Raw genomic sequence first — 25167 nt, 5'->3', positions numbered from 1 at the left:
CACTGCTTCTTCAAGAGTCCTTGAGGGGCCCAACATCCAATTCGGCATGCACAAGGAAATACTTATCCCATTAATTGTAGTTCTGCATCACAGGTCAAATGTGCTATTTTCTCACTGCTACCTGAGTTAAATATTTTACAAAAAGTAGTTTGGGCAAGTCATCAAAATCTTATTGGTTTATATCTTAGCAATACAACTTGGAGAAAACTTTAAGGAAAAACAGAGCTTAGCAGATGGCTGAAAGCAAAGCTACATAGAGACACATTTACACTTACAGATGATACATTATAAAGTCTATTGTAGTTTTCCATTCAGAAAATTGTTTGTTGAAAAGCATTGTATGAATACACTGCATTATATAAGAGCCTGAAAAATTTTGGCATAGCTACCTTTATGCTCCCCACAATGGCATAACCTAAAGTGTATTTTTTCTAATTAGTAGAGCATGGAGATTATTTGTATTGGTGGGTGCTAACAGCAGGAAAACTGACTGCCAGACGGCACCTTGAAGCAAAAACAAGACATGGTTGACCTTCTGTATTTAAAATATTAACTCACTGGGGTCAGTCTTGTTACACATGTTTTGAAGAGTATGTTTACTTAAATGTAGCACTAGCTATTCCTCCTTCAAATTCATGCAGTGCAGGATGCCATTTAAAGCTAAACTAGCATTCCCAAAAACTAATAATCCAACTGTAGCATGAACAGGACAGGAATGAAGAGCAGCAAGGAAAGCAACTGCCTTGGCAAAATAACACTGAACATACTTAAAGTGAAGGAATTCAGGAGTGAAAACTAGTGTCCTGCTGCCCCAAACAGACACCAAGGCATTAACTTCATTTAACCACCCTGCTCTAATGCAAAAGGCCACAGTATTACAACACTGTACCAGGTGCTGCAGAGCCAAGTGTTCTTGAGTGTACTATTTTTGCTAAAATGATATTTTCTGAAATGATTTAAGGAGAAAGCACACCATCTCTATTTGGCCAAGGGTGTGATTATAATATTTTCATTAGATTTTACATATTAGATTGAATATTTTCATTAGATTTTACAGCTGGGCTGTAAACCATGAAATTAGTGGAAAAGGAAGTTTAGCGGAAGGCTGATGAAATAGAGTCAAAGTTAACAGTACCCATTTCTATGGCAGAGAGAGCACCAACTGTTCAGGTCTGTCCAGTTGAGAGAGTCTTGACTCTCCAGTTGAAAGTCCAATACAAAATACTACTTACATAAAAACTTTAATTGGGAAAATAATTCATGAAAAATGCCTTGGGATGTTAATAGTTTAACTATGTTCGTATCTAAATCACAAATTTCATTTGAGGCTCAATTTGATTATCACCATAGACACTTCCACTAAACACTTTCTTAGTGGATTTAAAGGAATACCATGCACTAAGGTTTGACATTAGCCTGCCACAGTTGGAAGGTGGTTGCAGAGAAGCCATTTGGTCAATTTGTCTTGACAGCCCAAAATATCTATCCGTAAACATCCCTTTAGGATAACTAATGATTTCCTAATGAATCTCAGATCTGTGTTAGCATTTGTCAGGTTGATTTTATATGAGGTGTAAAAGGGAAATATAAAAACAAAATACAGTGGGCATGAAAACTAAGCATTTTCAAGGTCAAGTTTGATCAAGATCACTGTAGTTGTCATTTTATATATCCCACACACATGCTGTTGGCACTGTGTAGATAATACCTTTACAGATAGAAATCACAAGCTTCGTGCTTACGTTCACTGTGCCTAGAGCTCATTGTAACTCAGACACTTATAGTGAGCTTTCCTAATTATCTTTTTATATATACGTAATAAGAAAACTGTTTAAAAATAATTTGATCTTACATATTTTAAATGACTTGAAGTACAGTACCAATCAAGGACCAAGTAAATTAAAAACTATCACATTTTCTTGATGTGAGTCTCTAAAATCCTAACACTACCAAGATTTGAGGTTCCTGGCACAAAAGGAATTTTATCAGTTTTTCACCTTTTGGGCAGAGGAAATGCATTTCACCCTACTCAACTGAGTGCTTTTTTACTCTTTAGTGATTGGATATTAATGGTATGTACAGAGCTTTAGGCAACCAAGGTTATCACGGTTTTCATCTGTGACTCATGACTGTCTAATACTGAACATCACTAAGGAATGACTCCTGAGCGAGATGGAGGGATTTAGCTTCAGGAATAGTTTTAATGGCAGCCACAAAAGCCCTCTCTATTTCACATTGAAATGTGTCCTGCAGGGCACAGTATGATAAAAACCTGTTAGTTACCCATTATCCTAGTATTCATATTAAAAACTTTGGGGGGAAGAGACTGCACGATTAAGTGTGCTCACTCTACCTCATCTGGTCATTTTGCCCAATCTATATAGGACCAATTCCATAGAAAATTGTGTGGTTTAGGTTTCAGAAATTCCAGTACTCTTTAATACCCATGTTAAGTCTGTACTGTATAAATGGTCAAATCCATTTAAAAATTGAAGTGGCAAAAGGAACTGCTGTGTCTTAAAGACAGGCCATAATTTCAAAATATGAAAGCAAAAAAAACCCAAACACACTACTTAAGGTACTTTCTAAGACACTTTTTCCCTTCCCCACTCCTGAGAATGCAAGTTAGCCATATCAGAGGGAAGAAGGCTTGAACCAGCTTCCCAGATTTTCCTGAATGACAGAACTAGGCTTTCTGGAAAGTAACTTAAAACTTGCTATGTTGTGCTGTATTCCTTTGCCAAGGCCACTTTTCCTACATGCATGCAGGGTTAGTATTTTTTGGCACATTCCAATGACAGTTGGCAAAGCATAAGATGGATGTTTGTGGTTAAGTTCAGATTTCAATTCAACATCCTGAGATTTCTGGTCAGTAAAGTAAAAAATGCTATTGGAAATATGACAGTTAAATCCACTGAAAATCATGACATGAGATAAAACTCTCAATTCTTTCAACTCCAAATTCTGAGCAGCTAGATCCCCAAAAGCTTCTCCCTTCACATCCTGTAGCTACTCCTAATTAATATTATGTATAGAAACAAGTTAATTTCTTCTTGGTTAGTTAGTTCCTCTCTGCTGTGAAGGGATTTTTACCCAAAATCTGCATTTCACAGCCCATATAGTGAGCACAGGTAGATTGTCTTAATGCCCGAGATTAAGGCAGCCTTTGGAGAGGTCAGATTCCAACAAGTGTATCCAGACTGGTACTTCAGATGCCTCTGGTATATCTCCAAACAGAGCCCTGCCCTAGCAAGGTTCTCAGCTGATGACACACCAGTGGCAGCACCATCAAGTTCTGTCCACCCTATGGACCGGTTTCCCCAGATTGCCTTCATCTTGCTCTTTTCTACTAACAGATCATCCTTCAGGAAGCCATTTCAGTCAGAGGAACATAGGCTTCAAAGAATCTTATGCAGGTACCCAATCCCACCTCTGCTGCTGCAAGTACTCATTTTTAATAGAAATTTACCTATTCCATTGCTGAGTTTGTAAAGATCTTTTGTCCCCATTATGCTCATTCCAGAATACCTAGGGACAGATCTCATTCCTAATTATTATGGCAACCTTCTTATTTCCAGCTTAAATTTGTTTACAGCCATTTTCTGACAGTTTCTTTTTGTGGTGTTTCCATTCATCTTAAATACCCACATCTTTTGTTTTAGAAGCTTCTTGTAGTTTAGTCAAAAATCTTCTCACACTTCAGCCAGCACGTTGTGAGGCTAAGGCACAGCATTCCCTTCACTTTCTCTCATCAAAAATATCTGCTGGGAGGCTGTCTTGTCTGACCAGCCTTTCTTTACACCTGTCCCAGTTTCACTCTAGAAGTGCAAACTATTGCTATGTACTTTTGCTGTACATATTAAAAAAAACAAACAACACAAGCCTGTTGCATGTTGCAGCTAAGTAATTCCTTCACCTGCTCAGAATTCATTTCTAGAATAATTAAAGCAAAGCTCTTTCTAGGAATATGATTCTAAAACATGTCACATGGCAAACTCCCTCAAATATCAGCAGGTGCCAAGCATCCCTGCTGACATGTAAAGAATGCTATTGCTGTTTAGAACCCTGTTTGTGAATTAACTCCATGGCTTGGGAGGCTACAAGAGATTATTTTAACTAATTATTATTACTGAACAAGGTCCATAGCTTTACTGTCATTTACTGAATAATGGTTCCCAAATCCAGAAACCTAACACTGCTTTTGATCAAGTGGTTCTTACTATATAAAATTATTGCCAGGCTAAAATGTACCACAGAAAAACGCAGAATCATAGAAAAGTTAGGGTTGGAAAGGACCTTAAAATAACCTAGTTCCAACCCTTCATCACAGAATCACTTGTTTGATTTAAAATATGTATTTTAGTTGTTTAAAGCTGCACAATTATGTTGAAACTGTATGATACAGTTTCAAATGCTGTCTGGTGTATGTTCTCATGAAAACACGGTTTACATTTAATTTCATTTGTCATCTGGAATATTTATTCATCAAAGAGTCACAACTTCCTCAAGCTTACCTTAACACATAATGCAGAATAAAGGCCCAGACTTTTAGTTCTCATTAACACAAACAAACACACAAATAATCTTATTGTAGTTATGTGCATTCAGAAATTCCAGAAACAACTATGAACAGAAAAAAAGCCAAGGAATAAAATCATTCTAGGTTTCCTGTCTCTTCAAGTGTTAAGTTACTCAAACCTTAGATATTTCCTTGAACAATACCTTGGGTTACATTTTTTACTATTTAAAAACTTTAAGATAGAAAAAAAAAAAAAGAAACCATTGTAGGCAGCTTGGAGGTGCATTTCCCACACCTCTGGGGGCTCAAAAGTCAATTAAATTAGGAGATCAGTGTTATTTTACAGCTATTAAAAACAGAGAGGTTCCTTCAGAGTACTTTAAGAGGAGTATCCTCCTTGATTAAATAGCCACATTTGTGCAACCAAACATTTCCAGACAATACTGCAGAGCTTTGGATCATTCCTCAGGGCCCTATCTTGGCTGATGCTGGGGCTGTTTCCTCTAGGTGTTACATGTTTGTTACTTAGCCCCTCACCCACTGTATTTTGGGATCATAGTAGAAAATTCTCATATATTATCCACCCCCAAAGATAAATGGATTTTGGTTTCATGCTAACACAGTAACTAAGAAGACTGAAACTGCATAGAAGGACGCGCCACTTAACTACATTTGCTTATTCTTGCACTACCATTCACGTAATTACTAGGCTCCAGCAGTTCAGGGTGTTTCTTTTTTAATAAGGATGTTCTGGCTCCTTACTCTAAGTCACTGTTCAAGAATGGAACTAAATGAATGAGACACTCAGTAATATGGAATGGATTACTATTGTATTAGAATATTAAACTAATGCTTTAATTACTTTTTAATCACTGACAAAGCATGCAAAAGAAAACTCAAAATATAGTCAGTAGTTCAACAACTACTTGAATGATTTAGGGGGCCTATAGGGATGCTGGGGAGGGACTTTTTATTAGGGACTGTAGTGACAGGACAGGGGGTAATGGGTTGAAACTTAAACAGGGGAAGTTTAGATTGGATATAAGGAGGAAATTCTTTCCTGTTAGGGTGGTGAGGCACTGGAATGGGTTGCCCAGGGAGGCTGTGAATGCTCCATCCCTGGCAGTGTTCAAGGCCAGGTTGGACGAAGCCTTGGGTGATATGGTTTAGTGTGAGGTGTCCCTGCCATCGTTGGAACTTGATGATCTTAAGGTCCTTTCCAACCCTAACTATTCTATGATTCTATGATTCTGTGATTTGTAGTTGTCTCCTTGGCCACAATGATCTGTAGGTAGGCCTGTGAAGGTGCCAAAAAGTTACAGAATTGAAATGCACCTAGTTTCTCAAATGGAAATTGTCAGCATCAAAAATAAATGTAGAAAAATATCTCATTTCATGACTTATGTAACTGTAAGAGCAGTTCTGTCAAAAATGATACATTTCCTCATGGTAGTTGTACATCACCAAAGATGTATAACATCACTATAGATGTATTCTAAGAAAAAACACCTCAAACACTGACAGATTCCCAAGCTACTGTCCTACAAAACCAGCTGTTAATAGATTGCACGATCAAAGATAGCATCATCAGTAGATTGCATCACCAGAGATGGCATCATGAGCTGAACTGTTTGTTTAGGCATCAAGCACATCATTATTTTTTTCCTTTGATTCTTCTTCTACAGAGTTAGTGTATTTTTCTAGTTTCAGCTTTCCTTTTTTAGGTAACAACATCATACAAATATCTTCTGTGTTGTTTTCATCGAAGCTTAAATCTGTCAGCACATGTATTTTCCAGATTTACTGATTCTGTTTACCATTATTAAAAGAAGACAGTCCATCATCAGCAAAATAGAAACAATGCAACAGGAGCAATTTCAGTAGAGACAGAACATATAACAAACGAACAGAGTAAACAAAATGATATCTATTTCACAAAGAAGAATTAATTCCCCAGATTTGCCTTTTTTTCACTTGCTATTGTTTATATCTTAAGAAGTTCTCTAAGCAGAACCTTCATCTTTCCCCAGAGTAGGTCATAATTTCTGAATGACAGATAGTTAAATAAGCTTTTGGGTTTCCTTAGCAACAACCTTACCCTAATATTTATTGCAATGAGACCTGACAAATTCATGAAGTTTTTTCCCCTTCCTCAACCTTCTGAGTCAACAAGGTCAGCTTGAAGAGCTGCTGTATTTTTTAACCAACATTCTTCTCTTTACAGATCATGTTTACATGTGGTAAGACAATAGTAAGATAAGAGACATCAGCCCTCCTTGCCTTTCCTCATATAATTACCCCTTAAAAACTGAATAGCACAGTCTACAATGACAATAAAGTTATTCTGACAAGAAACTAGGGAAAAATAAAAAAAAAAAAAATATGTAAACAGCAACAAAGGAAAGAAACCTAAAAGGTATGCCAGAAGGTGCAGACCCACACTGCAGGACAACTTTGCAAGTACCACTTAGTTCATGATACACACCTCAACTGCAGTAAAATGCAAGAGCACGTTCACCTCTTCTCCTTAAACATGAAACTTTATTTTAAGATAACAGTAAGGATTTAGTCCAGTATCAGTCACTTGAATACGTGGTAATCAACTGCAAGAAATGATTCTTATTATAATTTTTAATAAGTAATTCTTTAAATTCCTCTTTTGAGGAATGATTTTCCAGCCACCAAAAGACTTGGACAATGGGTGCCTGTAGAACTGCACTTCTTATAATACTTGCTTAGAATCCTGGTAAAGCTGTCTAGGTTTACATATTATGGTTTCTTTGAAGGAGAGACTGCAAAATAAAATAAATGCTTATAGTTAATTATACTACAGGAATACCCCTAGACTAGCACTCAAAGCACAACCGAATTACTGAGGCTGTTAAACAGAGGAGAGGAAAGAAAAAAAACACACACAAAACACTTGGAAGCTAGGGGAAGAGCCCACAAAGTTAAAGTTGCTTGCGTGACTTTAATTCATCTCCCTTCTATCCTGAACAGAAAATGCTAGGAACCTTACCTGCAGCCTCCACTAGCAGAATCATAGCAATAGTTATTTGCAATGTCAGCATTACAAGCAAAGATACCTGCTTAGAAGAGATTATGGGAAACTAAGTATCAAGATCATAAATTGCTAATGAAATATAAGAAGTTATTAAAAAAAAAAAAACACAACTACTTGAATGATTTTTAGTTGTCTCCTTGGTCACAATGATCTGTAAGTACAGCTGTGAAGGTGCCAAAAAGTTACCGAATTGAAAATCTGGTATGTGTTCTTTACTGCCATATCCAATTTTTAAAATCTGATCTCAATTGCCAAGAATGAGGGGGGGGAATATTACATGCATTCAAGTTTGTTGAAAAGAGATAATTCTTTTTTATCCATTGTATGTATGAAGAAAAAGTACCCTAATACTAATATAATTGATATTTGGAACTAAACACTAAAATGACAGGTCTTAAAAACCATAATTTGCTACCCACTTGCCTTGATGCTTAAAAGCCTCCTTTACAAAAGATCATTTCACTGTTTATCCTACTCAGCATTTTAGTTCTACAGAGCTGAGCTGCAGTCTATAAAAGATGTTAAAGTAAGCGCAAGACGAAGAAATGCAGATGATCAGATAACAGTAAGCAGAAGGTTCATGCTGTGCCCATTTTTTTTTAGGTGAGTAGCAGGTTTCCCATGCATTGGGCCCAAGCCCAGAACTGGGAGACAGAAATGCTTCTTCCCTTTTACATCTCAGCAAAAGGATTTAACATTTTTCACCTCAAATTTCACTATGGGCCTTTCAAAAACTGAAACTCACTCTACTGTGGTAACAGGACACAGTAGGTGCTCTTCATTAGCCTGATTAAGTTAGTCAAAACCTGTGGAAAGATTTTAAATAAGTTCAAAGGGCTTTGGGTCAGCAAAACCTAAGTAAAGATGCAGCTTATAGTAAGTAATCCTGCAGAGTGTCTCTTCCTTCACTGAGTTCTTGAAGAGTTAAGGACATCAGGTCCTTCATCTCTGACTAAGGACTAAGATGTTTTAAAGGAATATCAGGTATGCTTGAAAGTGTCAATGGGTTTAGTAGAGGCTGGACTGAAATCCGTTCAATTATCTATGAAATTATCAAATCTTTTCCCTTATCCATTTATCTATGCTAGATAAAAGCAATTCACCCTCCTACATACTGGGACTTGTTTCTGAAGTATCTAGCAACCCTATTCAGGATCTTTAGAACAGAGTTGGTTTTGAATAGTATGCTTTCTGATGGGGCAATTGAATTTTTTAGTCTGAATTCAAAACCATTGTCCTCATGAATATAAAGATAAAAGGGATATAAAAATAAACACACCTGAGGATATTTATTTAGTAACCTAGTACTAAGATTTCATTTTCTTACCTTTCCCTTCTCCAAAACCCACTTCCATCACTTGGACTAAGAATACCATCAAAATCCTCAGGAGTGCTCAGAGAAAGTTGTGAATGAGAACAGCAGAAACAAGCATTTTTCTACTTGCAATAGATTTCAGCTCACACGAACGAATGCAATCTGCCCTGCCACAAGCCATTTACAATCTACAAGTAGGGTTTATTAGCTTGGGTTTAGCCTGGCAGAAATGCAATTACAAGGGGCAGAATAACTGCCTGCAGTCTGTTGGGAAGACATATGCTAAATATCCAAAGTTTCAGGAAATATCCTAGATCTTAATAGCTCTGCAGTGAGTGTGGTTGAGGAAATGGGTTCTTAATTTGTCTGGCTCCAGCAGAACTGTTTTTCAGGTTAACTGAGTAGGCAGTGGTTATTTACAGGAAACACTCCCTCCTTCAGAACTGAGAGCTTTGCCACAATTAAAGAAGGCAGCCACAAAGCAGATCCAACATTTAAGATCATGATGTTATGACTCTTCCTCACTTTGCCTGTAGCCAGTGACCCAGGAACACAGGACCTTCCTCAATACCACCTGGCCTAGACTGGTTTGATAGCAAAACTGGAGTCAGCTTTAATTTGTGAACAGGTGAGGCTAGGATAGCCAGACAGTGTACCACCCACATAACAGACCAGATATACCCGCTCTGGTTCAGCCCTCCCTAGGGCTGCAGTGCCATGCCGGCAGAGCCCTTTAGCTCAGAGGGCTGGGCAGTGCCAGTGCAGCACAGTACAAATGCACAGAGAACCTGCTTATGCCCACTCCATCCACTCCGATCCTCTTCCTGCAACACAGATCATGGGAAAACACAAAGACACGCTGGTCTATGTATGCTCTTTTTTCACTAGGCTTTGCAGCCCAAGCTCCTATCTAAGGTGCCTGTCTGAATTTGCAGCAGAACAGGAAGTGCTGAGCATGGTAGCAGAGTGAGGAGGTAATAGTTTGGCTCTAGCTTGGTGACACAGAACTATGAAGCCTGGATAGACCTGAGCTGGCTCCTGACAGAAACCCCACAAATTGGTCTATCTTGCATTCCTCCTTCACTGGAGGAACACAAGAGGTAGTCTCCCAGGTTTCTGAATGACCAGCACAAGTCTGTCAAGATTATTCATCGCAGCTCTGCACCTCAGCAGGAAATCCTGCTGCCCCTGCCAGCATAGATCTGCAACCCAAACAACCCACCACATGTAGCTGGCTGAGCACCAGAGACCTTTGGGTCAGGAGGACTGCATTTAATGTGACAACTTTACTTCATCTAAAGCTCTCCGTTGCTCTTTTTTTGACCAGAACAGCACCACCACTTCCTTCTACCCTAGAGATTTTTTAACTCAGTTACGTATGTGCATGTGAGAGCAGGAATGAACCCCCACTGTGCTGGGGCTTCAGCATGCACAGGTTTATGGGAGCCCACAGCATTGGTCATCTTGCTCCTGCACCACCAGCTGTAAGGAACTAGCCTTATCCCCAGGCACCTCAGCTGCCACAGATGTTACTTTTATGTGGGAGAATGGAGTCTGAACTTTCACCAGGACCTCTGGAATGATCTTTAGGTATTTGGAGATGTGCTTTTAAGTATTATAGAATCATAGAATAGTTAGGGTTAGAAAGGACCTTAAGATCATCCAGTTCCAACCCCCCCTGTCATGGGCAGGGACACCTCACACTAAGCCATGGCACCCAAGGTTCTGTCCAACCTGGCCTTGAACACCACCAGGGATGGAGCATTCACAGCTTCCCTGGACAACGCATTCCAGTGCCTCACCACACTTACAGTAAAGAACTTCTTCCTCATATCCAATTGAAACTTCCCAAGTTTAAGTTTGAACCCATTACCCCTTGTCCTATCACTACAGTCCCTAATGAAGGGTCCCTCCCCAGCATCCCTATAGGCCCCTTTCAGACACTGGAAGGCTGCTATGAGGTCTCCATGCAGCCTTCTCTTCTCCAGGCTGAACAGCCCCAGCTTTCTCAACCTATCTTCATACGGGAGGTGCTCCAGTCCCCTGATCATCCTCGTGGCCTCCTCTGGACTTGTTCCACCAGTTCCATGTCCTTTTTATGTTGAGGACACCAGAACTGCACACAATGCTCCAAATGAGGTCTCACGAGGGCAGAGCAGAGGGGCAGGATCACCTGCTGGTCATGCTCGTTTTGATGCAGGCCAGGATATGGTTGCTGTGTGGGCTGCAAGCAGACACTGTTGGCTCATGTTAAGTTTCTCATCAACCAAAATCCCCAAGTCCTTCTCTGCAGGGCTGCTCTGAATCTCTTCTCTGCCTAACCTGTAGCTGTGCCAATGTTCTTGAGTGTCTCACATGGCAGGGTAAGCAAGAATGTGGGCTGAAGAACAGAACACCAGGCAATCCTTTTCTTCTCGCTTTACCTGCCCAAGTTATGCTGAAAATAATGTACTGTGGCATTTTTCACAGGAATCTAATGAAAAATACTTTTTTTTCTTTCAGCTATGAAGAATGCGTGGGGCCAGGAGCAAGACAAATGTATATGCCCACAGATAATCCTCCCCCATATTCTGTTACAGACCCTTGTCGAAGAAATGAAACATCTATAAACATTGGCCTGGAAGCAGCATGTGGGTCTGCATGCACTGCAAATTGTCCAGTCCGGCTGCAGAACTTGCAGCGGCCCACTTCTTCCATCTCTTTGTCGCCTCTCGCTCTGGGGGCTACTTCGCGGTACGAGACAGTGGTGCGTCAACAGAATACCCCCGTATCACTTGTTCCCATCGAAGTGCTGAAAAATTCTTCTCCTACCTATCAAGCCATTTTGAATCAGGTCATATAATTAAAGTGGCTCTTTCCTCCAACTCTTCTGAAGAACAAACAGAACCCGTTTAAATGGAAAAATAAAACCTTTGAAAGTTTTACCGATTTTATATCTTTAAAAAGGTTGCAATGAGATATTATCTTTTACAGAAAACTTTGAAAGTTTACCTAAATTTCCCTTTTTGGCTTCAAAGTTCTGTGACATCTCACAGCATCAAAGAGAACCAGTGACAATCTGCATCTGACCTTTCTGAAGCATTTCAAAACACAATGAAATCAGCCACTCTTAATATAGATACGTGCTACCCATTCAAGACTACTTGTTGATTTTATGATACTTTGCATGTTTTCAAGCAGAAGGAATAGTATTTTGTTGTCTTTGTAGTACATTTCATTCAGTGTCTTGGCAACAAGGCATTTTAAAATAATTGTTTGTCTAAATATGTATTTTGAGTAGACAGAGGCACTGCCTGCAAAGCATGACTAACAGTACCATACAGGAGAAAAAGAAGAATGTTATTTTGGCATTTTTTCTTTGGGGAAAAAAAAAAAAAAGTCTGGCCAGTACCAAGCTTTACAGACCATTGCACAGCCTGCTGTAAGGCTTCCTCAGAAGAAACCAGCACCAAGTGATGACAAGGTGGCAGCAGATCCCCAAAACACCAATTGGCAGAAGTACGGAAGCTGTTACTACAGCTGTGTGCAGGCATGGAAGCTGCATGCCCTACACAGGAACCTGCTAGTGCCAAGGGAAGGACATCGTCTGGAATCCCAGAAGATGCTTCATGTCAATTCCCATGCATGACTGCGTTTTCAGGCACTAACTGGTCTCTTTCTTCAGTAAGGAGCCTGTAGCATTACAAAGTACCTTGGCATCTAGTAATTGCATTAGTATGATGTAAATAATAGATGCTGGACCTTGCATGCACAGTAACAGACAACCTCATTTCGTGCAGAAACCTCTTTTATTAGGCATGATCCTTTCCATTGAAATTTTGCTACCCGCAAATCTTTGTGGCCTTTGTTCTTAAACCTAGACTTCTCACACATTCATCTGATAACTGCATACAAATTGGAGATCCACGCTAGCTTGAACAGCAGAGGTAAACTGCAAATGCGAGAGTTTAATCTTGCGTGGTACACAAGAATCATACCCTCACGTGAGGACTAAAATCCACCTTCAGCCAGTACTAGTTACTAGAGCTATCAGACGATCATTGCCACTAATCTCTCGGAGGTATTTTTACTGATAAAAAAATAATAATAGTTTTACACTGATAAAACAGACTTCAGTTTACTACCCCCATTACAGAATATGTAAAAATTAGTAGAGTAAATATGTAATTGTGTTTAAAAGGAAGCATCATCCAAATTATTAAAATTGCACTTACATTTTTTGTAAATACCAAATAATTTTCAACTATAATCATCGTTCAACATTCCAAAGATTGACACAATTATAATTAATGCTTAGATGGAAACTAATTATATGGTCCTTACTGCTGTATAGATTATACTACTACTGAGTGATATGCACATTATGAGATAAGGTAAGGATGCATTTTTTGCTAAGTAGATGAGAGTGAATATGTATTTTGTTAAATAAGAGAATTCTTTTGCATTTCAGCAAGATACTCAATATTCTCAGGATACTATACCCAAAACAACAACAACAAAAATCACAATTTAGCATTGCAAAACTGCTGGCAGGGATTTCCAGAACATAGGCTGTATTTCACATTTGTATCTTTAATAGAACTATTCCTCTGTGTAAAGTACTAGTGTACACAGTTTTGTGGTATGCAAAGTATCCTGCAATGAGAATCAAAACTCTACACCATCTATTAGGGGTGAGAAACGAAAACCAGCATAAAAATGTACCAGTCAGTTTATTGGCATGAATATAAAAAGTGAAGGCAAGTACAAGGGTTTATTTATGCAGGATAGGACATACTTTCATAGCTGTGTCTTCTGCAGTTCTTGGAGACCTGCCTAGAACAGCCTAAGGCACTGAGACCAGACCTGCTTACTTCAGGTTGCTACTGGGGAGGTGGAAGGGGAAACCTAATAAGTATTAGAAGGCAAATGTGATTCCCCCCTCCAAAAATGTGTGTTTTACTGTAACATAGCAAACCTGAAGGTTCTTCTGAAGACTAACACAGAGGGCTTTTCACCTCTGTCAGGCAAGCCTCTGTTCTGTTATATACGCTTACAGTTTCTGTGCATGTTGGGAACTCCTTTCAACCTGTTTGCCTTTTAACTTGATGGGGATCTTATGCTATTCTGCTAACTTTCTATCTGTTGTTTACAAATTAAGCTGCTTTTAAGTAGTCCTCATGAAAATAGGGGATTTGTATTTTACCTCATGATAGAAATGCATTATTAATATTATAGAAAAATTAAGTCTTTCTTCACTTTATAAGTTAAGCATCCTTAGCATTGTGATCTACATTGTATGTAGCAGCACAGCTTACAAATAGCCATCTACTCCCTCTTGTGGTATACCACATCGTAAAGTCAAGCCTTCTAGTTTGATTCACAATGAGGGACCAGTACATCAAAATTTGGAAACCAACCAAAACATAACACTTCCATACTGTAACATTTTTCCAAGTTAGGACCAAATGTGTATGGCATGTCATTCATTATGAAAAAGTCTTGAAAAAACAAACTGTGATTTTAAAGTAGAATGTGCTACCTTGAGCGGTATCTTATTACAATCACTTGCAAGAGTAGCTTAGTTTTTTCTGCTCTTGTTAATCTTTTTAACTAGGTGATATCCAACAAAGTTATAGGGAAGAAGGCTTCTAAATCCAACCCATATACCTTTGCAAATAGACAATGCTAGAAAGAGAAGTCCACACCTCTAAAGCTGCTCTAACAGCTTCCAATGCTACTACTGGAAAAGTGTTAAGATTTCTTGTAATGATGCAAAAAGAACATTTCTTGGAAAATAATTAAGATCCTGGATAAATCTCAGCACAGTTGACAGGAATGTTTTCTGATGCCCCTTTTAAGAAACTCTTATCTTTCCATCGGATTATATGGCTTTCAGCAAACCGGTCTAGTGGAAGTAGTCCCTGCCCGTGGCAGAGGATGGGAGCTAGATGAGCTTTAAGGTCCCTAACCCTAACCAGTCTGCTGTGATTCTATTGTAAACTGTCACATAATTTTAATACAAGTGCTAAAACAGGCTTAACATGGGCCTTTCATGCATTACATCACTAGTATCAGAAAGAAAACTGTTTGGATATGCTGTTTCTCGCTATGTGGTAACAGTACTGTATTTCTGTAAACTCTTTTGCTTCGATTTTTAGTGTACTAATCTTTACACAAAGCTTTTAGTAAAGAATGTATGTGTATTTGACACAGCTTCTGTGCTCTCTATTGTGTCAGTATCACTTTGGTACTACCCACAGCCTTTAGCTTCATGTTAGTTAGGCAACTAAGCAACTGTTGACTACACAACATCGTGATTCAGCAACTTACATTTGGATCTTACATTTCTCAGAAACCACAGGAATAAGCAGCAATAAGAGCAGTCAGGTCTCTCCTGCTCAAGGAGACCAGTCAGGCAGGATCAGCCCAGCTCAGCAAAAGCAGAAAGAGAAGACCCTACAATTCTGCTGCAGTGAAAATTATTACTCTTGAAGTACTCTCAGGCATTTCAAAAAGCATCAGAAACCCTCACAAACACATTCATTAGTACCTCTGAAAATTACTATGGCCAGAAGACTGGAAAATGCAACATACCACCTAGGAAAAAGAGTAAAAAAAACAGTAAATAACAGGCAAATATTCCCAGAAATATTCAAACAGATAATTTGTTAGCTCAGCAAAGTGAGTAACAGTGTATTTCCTGAATGGAAACCACATCAAAATGATTTAACTGGTCACACTACAGTCTGACAAACCATTGCCCTTCTTAAACTGGTTAAATACTCTCTGCATGAAATTATAACCACAGACTTCTGTAAATTAAAATAATAATTATCACACAGAATGCTCTGTGTTACTTTTAAACAATGCATCAGGTGGGATCACCTATGTCCTAATGAAAATACTGAGTGTTGCTGGTTTTCAGAGCTTTGAAAGAGAATAAGGACCTATTAAAATCAGCAAATCACATTAAAATAGGAGAGGCAGGAGTATGAAGGAGGGCAAGACTGAGATTTGAAGAGACAGAAATAGCCTGGAAAGAACAAGGTACAGTTCAGTGAAATAAATACAATTCCTGCACTTGAGAAATGCAGGCTCAAATTCACAAACACACAACACGAAGCAACCTGCTAGACTGCAGGAGAATGTCTAAGAACTACACTGAGATCAACAGCTGCTAACCAGCAGCCAGTAATGTCACACTTCAAGGAAAAGAAATGAAGAAACATGAATAACTGCAGCTTAGGCATATAAATAACACTATTTGTCCTAAATCATTCAAAATAGCTCTCCACTCACTACTGCTCCATTAGGAAACAGAATCCAAGCCAAGGGTCTACAACTCAAGGAGGCTGGCAAACCCGAGTGCCTAGAGTAAAGGAAAAAGCAAGGTTTTATCTTTCTTGGTTTTGCATGACAGCGAGTAGAAAGCTGTTCTCCATTGTCATGTAAAAATGAGATACTAGAACTGACAGGAAATGGAGAATTGGTATTTTATACATTGTAGAGAAAGAAAGATTCCACATGTCACTGGGAACGGAAAGGCCAAGTTTCAGTCCTGTCCTAGTGCAGCTTTCCATGTCCTCTCTTTAAGACTGTCTGTCAGTGTTCTGACAGGCAGTGTTCTGCCTCAGAACTGGCAGTTGTACTTCAGTCACTGTGTATTAGCGGCTTTCCAAATCCTAGATGATCTGCCAGTACCCTCTGGGAAAAGAGAGTTCTCTCAGCCCAGACCACATTAGTGACCCACTGAGAATTACGTCATTTCTAACACCATACTGTTGTCACAGCAAAAAAGCTTTCAGTGAAAACATTCATCACAATTAAATCCAAGCACCTACAGCTCTAGCTTCATGTGAAGTGGGAACTGTAAATAGATCAGAAACTAAATCCATGTTTTCTGAGTTCCCAACAGCATCTCATGAATTTAAACTTCTCAGGCAGAAAAGTTCATACTCATTTCCCTTTTACTCAGCTCACAGTAATGAATGCTTGAACACTGGCTGCTGAACTCATAAGAATGTAATAAATTCACAGCTCAGCTTTCAGACAGGTCCATATGCATATATAACCTCACTTCCATTAAAGCAAGAAAAAGTAACAAGAAAAACAGCTTCCATGTCCAGGAGAGTCACAAATAAAATTAAAGCTTTAAGGAACACAGAAGGACCCAGGATGGTCCGTTTGTGGTTTGGGTCCAATGCCTTGATTCCCTTATTTGTTCTTCTGCATCTCCTATTAATATAGTTTCAATAACCCTCCTCTGCCCAACTGCAATGAAACAGAGTCAGGTATATAGCCTGATGCAATTCACCAGGTATTGACATTGTGAACTTCTGAACCCCAGGGAAACAGCAACAGGTTGCATACACATCTGGAAGTGACCATTCCTTTCTATGGAATTCTTTTTCTCTTCTAAGATGAATGACCAGGCTTTTGCCTTGCTGTAGTCTTTTAGGAAAAAAAAAATATTTTTCATAGATTCTGTCTTCTCTTACACGCCAAATGAACCCAACAGATTCACAAAGGACTTTTTTGTTTGTTTTAAACTAAACTCAAATAACAATAAAGCAGTGGAAGAACACTGTAAAAACTAAAAGTATTTTGTCATGGCTCCTAGCCAGATTTCTGCAGGAGACTGAAATCAGTAATAAGCAAAATTAATGCACTCAGAAAAGAGCAAAATTTCTTGCAAAACATTTTTTAAATAGCACTGAAGAAGGAAGGAGGAAGATGGAAAACCTCATAGCTCAGGGTACTGCCACGGGACTTTCGGGGACCTGGCTCATGGGCAAATACCCTGCCTCACTGACAGTGAGGGGATTAGTACCACACACACACGCATGCCAAGGAATTGATTAAGCTTCTCTTTCAGAAAGCAAGCTTTTAGTATTAGGACCTTCAAAACACAGAAAAATTCCACCCTTGGAAGCTGTACTAGGGATCTAATTCAGAGAATAACAATAAATAAACAGCTAGACAGATAAGACAACTCAGTATTTGCTGTTTATGTAAATACACTTGACTGAGAAGCAAAACAAAAGAACCAGCAACAAAGCAAGATTCCTTACATCATTCGGCAGTACTGCACCAGGCTGTAACAAAACACAGCTAGCTATTCTGTATGTTAACAAAAACTGCAGAGTTGAAAGGATCCAATCCCGCCCCTGTGGGAGGGTGTGAGCAGAAACATAAAATGCACCCGTCTCGTTTGGGTCAGTAAAGTTTTGGAAATGGCGAGAAGAGAGCGCAGCCGCCTGCAGGCACCCGGCTAAGAGCACAGCCAACCCTGCCTGCGTGTGCAGGCACACATGGCAGGGGAGAAAACTCAAGACATTGCAGCAGATGGCCTCATTTGAACATGCGGTGCTAGCATGGGGGTTTGACTCCCCTTCGCTCTTGGCTAGATCAGCAATTTTTATATAGCAATTTCCCATACACAAATTCTAAATAAGTATTTCCTAATGGCATTTCACTTGGAATGACGATCAAAAGCGTATGTTTTCGGAAAGTCTTCGTCCCGGGCAAGCCAGAGAGAAAAGCAGTTTGCTTGCAACACCACAGAGCCGCTTTCACCAGGAAAGAAATACGACCGTGGCCAGGTAAGCCGAGATTCCGCTTCCCCACGGCGCCCTCGGAACCGTGGGGTCCGGAAACACTGAACTTACGCCAGGGCATCCCCGGCCCGCCCAGCGCCAAAACCCACCCCACGCGGCGCTGCCCTCCCGCCTTTCGCTTTGGGGTCGCTGTGGCGCCCGCCCGCCGCCCTGACTGACACTGCGGGGCACCACTGACCGCGCGGCGCCGCGGAGCAGCTGCCAGTGGCGAGCCGAGGGGTGCCCCTGCCGGGCGGGCGAGTGTGCGGCCCGGCCGGTCTGACGCTGTCATGAAGGAGGTGGCGGTGGGCGAGGAGGACGGGGAAGTGTTGCGGGACTATTTGGCGTACTACACGGCTCGAGGGGCGGAGGGGGAGCTGGTGGTGTGCGATGAAGCCTCCCTGAAGGCGAGGGCGCGACGGCTGCTGGGACCGCGGCGGCGCGGCGCCCTGGACGTTCGCTGCATGGCGGAGCGGTGCCGGGGGGCCCGCGGCGATCGGGCCGGCAGCGTCCTCAGCGACCTGCGCAAGGCGCTGGAGGTGCTGGAGCTGCTGTGTGTCAACCTGCTGCTCTCCCCGTGGCGGAAAGAGATCAGGTCGCTGAAGGTAGGGGAGCGCTGTAGGGCTCGGGCATGGGCGCAGCCATCCCCGGGGCGGCTGCTCCGGCCTCGGGTTCTGGCGGCCGCGGCCTTCCGAGGCCTCCCCGGGCCTGTGGCGCAGAAGGCACGGCCGCAGCGCCCGCGCTCCGGGAGCCAGGAGCAGCCTTTAAAGAGCCCATTTAGAACGGGTTAGGAGCGCCCTGAGCGCAGTGAGGGTCCTGCACGGTGTTCGTTTTCTTTGCAGTCTTGTCCACGCTAAAGCCGGGCCTTCGGGGGCCTTCCCGGAAGCGCTGGGCAGTGCAGGGTCTTGCAGAGACCTTATTTTATTGTGACAGTGGAGAAGTAAAAAGATGCCATGAAGGGCTTAAACTCTCAACAGTCTGAGTGTTAACCTTAATTTCCTTATAAGGAGGGGATGCTTTTTAGTATTAGTTACTAATATACTAAAATTATAGTTTGATGCCAAAGGCCAGATGAGCCAGTGTCTCTTTGATCCAGAGATTTTACCAACTGCCCTACCTCTGGTGACTGCAGCTGGTCAAGTGGATAGGAAAACCCCCTTTGAAAGAGGAAATGCCGCCGGTTTTGGCAGCAGGGTGGTCTAGGTCATCCTGCTTCCCTAGTACACTGAACACATCTCATTGCCCAGAAAAGGCAGTAGTCTTAAACACATGCAAAATCTACTGTATTTAGACAAAATCCCTGAAGACCCAAGAAGCAAACTTATTTCCCTTCCTACAGCCACAGGTGTTGATAAGGAAAAGCCACCTCTTCTTGTTGCCCATTAGGTCCAATCTGCACATTCAGACAGCTTTAAAATGCTGTTATACTCATTCATATCCCTAAAACAGGGCAAAGCATAACGTAGGTCTACAGCTCGTGGGCTCAGCTTTCGTAACACATGGATCCCAGGCTTCATTGAAAAATCTAACTTTGATGACCACTGGGCGTAATCCAGAGTGCAGGATGGCCTGCTGAAGGCCTGAAATAATTCTACTGCAAGGCACAAGTTAGAGAATAGCCAGTATCTTCTGTACATTCAGGTCTGATAAAAAGTTGCTGGTCATATGTAGGATACTAGTTCACATTTCCAGTATCTCACCTGCTCTGATGCCACACCCCACACAGAGTAGTACCTGCTCCATACTTTCCCTCAAGAAAGAATAGGAGCTGGGGAGTGAAAGGCACTGTTGACAAATCTATCTGAGAATGGACTGAGGTGTAGTCCTACATTGTAGTATGGCCTTTGGGGGGATCAGTTTTGTTCTCCCTCAAGCTTGTGCCTATGAGACCAATGCTTAGGTCTTAGTCTAGGAAGTAGATAAGTCAGTCTGAAGCTGGGTAGCCTGAAAACAAGGTACCCTGATTCTGGAAGTCTTGACATGCCTGCCTTCCTCAGTTCTGTTCTAATCTGCCTGGAGTTGGTCATGCTTAGGTCAGCATAGTCTCTCCTGTTGTAGTGTTTCAGACAAAACCAAAAACCACTTCTACTTTACAAACCACGCTTTGTGCCTGGGGTAGCTCCGAAACCAAGCAGGTGTTGAACAGTTTTTTTTAAATTGTTACACAGCAGCAGCATTTTATTCATGTTTTACAGACAGCTTGTGCAAAGAGAGTGTGTTCTGGCAGTATTTCTGCTGGAATAGTCTTCCTTCCAAAAAGTGCTTTCAAAGAAATGGCAACTTAATCTGAGGGTAGTAAAGTTAGAGCAGGAGTCTGAATCATGCAAAAAAAAAATAAGTTACAGTCTTCTCATCAGTTGAGAAATACAGTGAACAGTGAGTGCATTGTGTCTTTCTTTAGAAAAAGATTAGATCTCATGGATTTATTCTATGGCTTTTTGATTAAAAATCTTTCATTCTTCCCTAGCGCGCATAAGACTTATTTCTGAGTTTCTCTGGTTTGACTAAAATGATTTTCTTAGTCTATTCCTTTTTGAATCTTGATGGTCTTAGCCAGTATCTCAGCAGCTTTAAACTGGTGTACCTTCTCTGAAGTTAATGTGCTATATATAGCAAAGCTATAATACTTGAGAATCTGACAAAATAGTGCTGTTAGAAAAGCTCAGCTCACTTTGATTCAAAATTCAGACTTTAAGGAACATAGGCTTTTTAAAGATTTAAGTAATTTTTGAAGTACTTTTGATTTTTAGGAAATCTTTCATGCTTCTCTCCACTCCACACTCCCCCAGTGTTCATCTGTTTTTTCCATGTTGCATTCTGTTTCAGACATTCACCGGTAATTTTGTCTACTATATTCAATCTGTGCTCCCAGATGACATTGTAAAAACAGTACTGGAGAAAATAGGTTACATTGCAACAACAGCAACAGAGTTTTCACTTGTCAAAAAGAGAAACAATGAAGAAACGAAGCAGACTGCCTTTGAAATATTCCTGGCAAGAATTGAGTGTGAAACCATCCTCGAAATGACAAATGAAGAAAAACATGGCAATTTGGAGGAGACCTTACAGAAGAGAACACAAATGCACCAGCATCATCGAAATAAAGACAAAGAAGATCAGACACCCCAGAGAGAAGACACTGAAAATCTAGAAAGTAAAGAAAACAGTGAGACATCTTTGTGCCTTGCTACTCAACAGAAATCTTCATCTACTAGTGATAGATCCTTTGAAGCTGCTGGGGATCTGAAGATCAAAGATGACGTGCCTCAGTTAGCAGTTGCTCAGTGCACTAACAGGCTTCAGAAACACCAAAGACAAATCATTAACACTGTACATTTGCCAGGCAAATGCTCAGACAGTGAGGACTTCTTTATCAAATATAGTGACATTGTGATAAGACAAACACCTATTTTCAGTGAGAATCTTTCTCCAGAACCTTTTGAAAAAAAGCCAAGAGCCAGTCTAAGTGAAGAATGTGTTTTGGCAGTCACTGCAGTGTCAGCTGCAAATGAGATCAGGCCTGTGCCACTCTCACCAGGAGCAAGTGGTCCACCAGCCTTTGCAATATTTGCTGACAGCTCTTGTGACAGTAGAACCACTTTGGAGTACCAAGCTGAAGAAGTCCCTGAAGCATCAGTTGAAGCAGAAATTAACGATGCCATAAATTGCATAGACCCGGACCCTGCAGATGAACCCAATGAGCTGAAGTCTCTGCCATACAAGGACATTGCATCTGTCAAAAACTGCAGTGTCCCTAGGGAAGAGGAAATCTGTGAGCTGTCTTTAACCTTCACAAAACTACAAATCAAGGACACTCAGAAAGACCTTACGTATCCAGTAGAGGAAACTGGACAACCTGAGTCAGTATCTTATGCAAGTACAAGTGACAGGCATGTAGGAAAATTTAATCACTCCAAAATAAACCATACATTTCTGACTAATGCTCAGATTCAAAACAGAGCAGCTGCACATACTGAGCTGTCTTCAGATCTACGCTGTTCTACTGGGAATGTGGAGGATTCCACTACTGGTTCTGATAGCAAAAGACTATTAATGGATACTCCTTATGCACATACAGCTTCTGCATGCTTCAGACACATTAGAGAGCCCCCTAACCTCACCTACATTCCACCACAAAGCATTGATGTTCAGTCTTCACGCATAAGAAGGACCAGCACAGAGGGCAGAAGGAGCCTCTTGCAGCCTGAATGCGACTCTCCCAAATCCAGTGAAGTAAAGCTGGAGAACTGTAATTCACAAGTAAATGAAATCCAGGAGCCTTATGTCATTATTGACAAAACTGACCAAGGAATGTTATGCCATCACACTTGAGTCTACCAGTGCTTCTATTTGTAATCTGCCTGGGTTTTTTCCTCTCACTTGTGGCCTTCATGTTTTCAAGGAGGTAATTAGCTTTGTGAAAACAGTATTACAGACCTATTTCTGAAGTATTCTTCAAGTATAGCATGCTGTACAATGATAGAAATAGGAACAGCTAAGTGTTTCTAAGTTGCAAGACCCACCTTATAGCTTTACAAATGCTGTACTGGAGTGCACTTTTGTTAACTCATTACACTCCTGTGAAGCTGTGCTCTGAGCTGATTATATTCCTGTTTTCAGTTGAAAATAAGCTCGTAAAGTTCTTTAACATTCCTTTAGGTTTAACAAAGGAAACAGCCTTGTGAACCCTTCCAGTTTACTAGAGGCAGTAACCTGTTTTGCAGGTTCTTTATACCCGTCTCCACTCTACAAAATTTTTTGTGGCTACCACCACAAATGTCAGAAGCACTGAGCATCATAGTTGTTCACTGCTACTGGAAGAGGGAGATCCAGCTATTGCTGTCACTTCCTTCACCCCTGTTCCTGCCACTTTGTTCTGCACCAGCTCTGGATTTTATTTCTCTGTAACTGGACTTTTCTGTGAGTCAGTTCATTTTGCTTAAATGAAGGGGGAAAACTGCCATTCTCGTAGCAGGAAAAAAATGAAATCAGAGAAGGGTCCCAGTGAGTATTAGTGCTGGGAAAAGGGCTATTCTTAGGTGGGAGTGCTGTGTGAAAAGCATTGTGCTGAAAAGGAAAGGAGCCAGGAGTATTAGATCAGCTGTAAGCTGGAGTCCTAGGAAGACAGTTTAATACTGCTTGAAGTAACTTCCAGCAGCACTTCAATGTTTTGTTTCATGTATAATTAGCTGAAATTGTTTATAATTGACTTTCATCCCCCAGAAATTCAAAGAGGAGCACGCGGGTTACCCTACAAAAACCTCAAGAGCAAAAAAGTAAAGCTCTGTTTTTTGAAGAACTAATTGTTGAGGTCCCCTCACCACTTGATTCCAGCAGTGGAGGAGGAATAAAATTTTGACCAAAGTAACATCAAGTGACAGGACTGCCTTCAGCTTTGGGTGGGGTTGGGAGAAACAGGTATTATTAACACGAACATACAAATTAGTATTTCTGTTCTGGGTCTGGCTAGGATTCAGATAGCTTTCTTCACAGCAGCTCCTGGAGTGGTACATTCAGAATTTGTGGCTAAACTGTTGATAATACACAATACACCAGTGTTTTGGCTATTGCTGAGGAGTTCTTGCAGTGTCACAGCGTTCTCTTCTTCTAACTATGCCCTGTGATGAGTAACTGGGAAGGGGACCCAGCTGAGCTGAACTGGCCAAAGGGCTATACCATAACATGTAACATCATGCTTGGCAATAAAACTGGAGTGGCAGAAGAAGGTGGGGGTTTTGTCTACCAAGGTGGCCATTGCTCAGAGACTTGCAAGGCACTAGTCTGCTTGTGGGAGGTGGTAAGTTACTGCCATTGCATCACTTGGGTTCCCCCCCACCCCTTTCCTTTGGTTCTTAAACCTCTGTCTCAACCAAAAAGCTCTCTTGATTTTGCTCTTCCTAGTCTCCCCTGCTGTTGGGGGGGAGCAAGCAGCCTCCTAGCTCTTCTTTCAAGAACCTATCCTTTCTATTTTGGTTTTATAAAACTGTGTTTTCTTCCTGTGGGGATTATTATGTGTTTTAATTGTTTACCTTCATAGGAAGAGCCACTATGCACTAAGTCTTCTGGATATTTTTATGTGAGTTTGTTATTCACAGAATCACAGAATGGTTTGGGTTGGAACAGACTTTAAGATCATCTAGTTCCAACCCCCCTGCCATGGGCAGGGATGCCTCACATACTCAAGCCGTCTCCAGCCTGGCCCTGAACACAGGGATGGGGCAACCAGTGCCTTACTATCCTCACAGTAAAGAATTTCTTCCTTGCTGCTAGAACACCTTTAACTTCTTTTGTACAAATGGTAGAATTTTAAGGTCTTGTACTAGAAACTAATGTTGCATTTGCAACTGATTTACAGTTAAAGCTGAAGAGTGAAGGGATTTGAAAACCAGCTGAAACAAAAGATAAGTCATATTTAATAGGCAGCAGTCCTTTGTGCAGCTGCTTCCACATGAATCCTAGTTGTAAATACAGTCAGACCTGAGAAGAGGGACAGGTAAAAGGGTAAAATTAAGATTTCTGGTAAGGTAAAATAAGATTTCTGACTAGCCAGTGCCTTCCTGCCCCTATTGGTAGTAACCACTGCACCTCTCCTCGGCTAATAAGTGAAGTAAGGGCAACTGCTTAGGCAGTGCTGCTAGACAGCAAGAGGGCTGCCTGGAGCCCTTCCTAAAGAAAGGTGGTTTGTGTTTCT

The 25167-nt window shown here is 40.9% G+C and overlaps 2 protein-coding genes across 2 annotated transcripts in view; both read left to right on the top strand.

Moving 5' to 3' along the window:
* The window catches only part of BEAN1 (brain expressed associated with NEDD4 1), a 56698-nt gene extending 41610 nt beyond the window's left edge, over positions 1 to 15088 (top strand). Inside the window, exon 7 of the mRNA XM_062618246.1 lies at positions 11401 to 15088. Within this exon, the coding sequence (XP_062474230.1) occupies positions 11401 to 11740 (340 nt within the window). The 3' untranslated portion in view covers positions 11741 to 15088. The remainder of the gene's footprint in view (positions 1 to 11400) is intronic.
* Positions 15089 to 18680: 3592 nt separating this feature from the next.
* Positions 18681 to 22900, top strand: LOC134163427 (uncharacterized). The gene is made up of 2 exons (XM_062618247.1): positions 18681 to 19081; positions 21303 to 22900. Exons 1-2 carry the CDS (start codon positions 18767 to 18769, stop codon positions 22806 to 22808), a joined length of 1821 nt encoding a protein of 606 aa, XP_062474231.1. The 5' UTR covers positions 18681 to 18766; the 3' UTR covers positions 22809 to 22900.
* Positions 22901 to 25167: the final 2267 nt, after the last annotated feature.

This window comes from Pezoporus occidentalis, unplaced genomic scaffold (genome assembly GCF_034315485.1).
Source record: "Pezoporus occidentalis ecotype Australia unplaced genomic scaffold, CSIRO_AGI_Poc_V1 ctg20, whole genome shotgun sequence".
Taxonomy (NCBI): Eukaryota; Metazoa; Chordata; class Aves; order Psittaciformes; family Psittacidae; genus Pezoporus; species Pezoporus occidentalis.
This window is presented reverse-complemented; position numbering and strand designations above follow the sequence as displayed.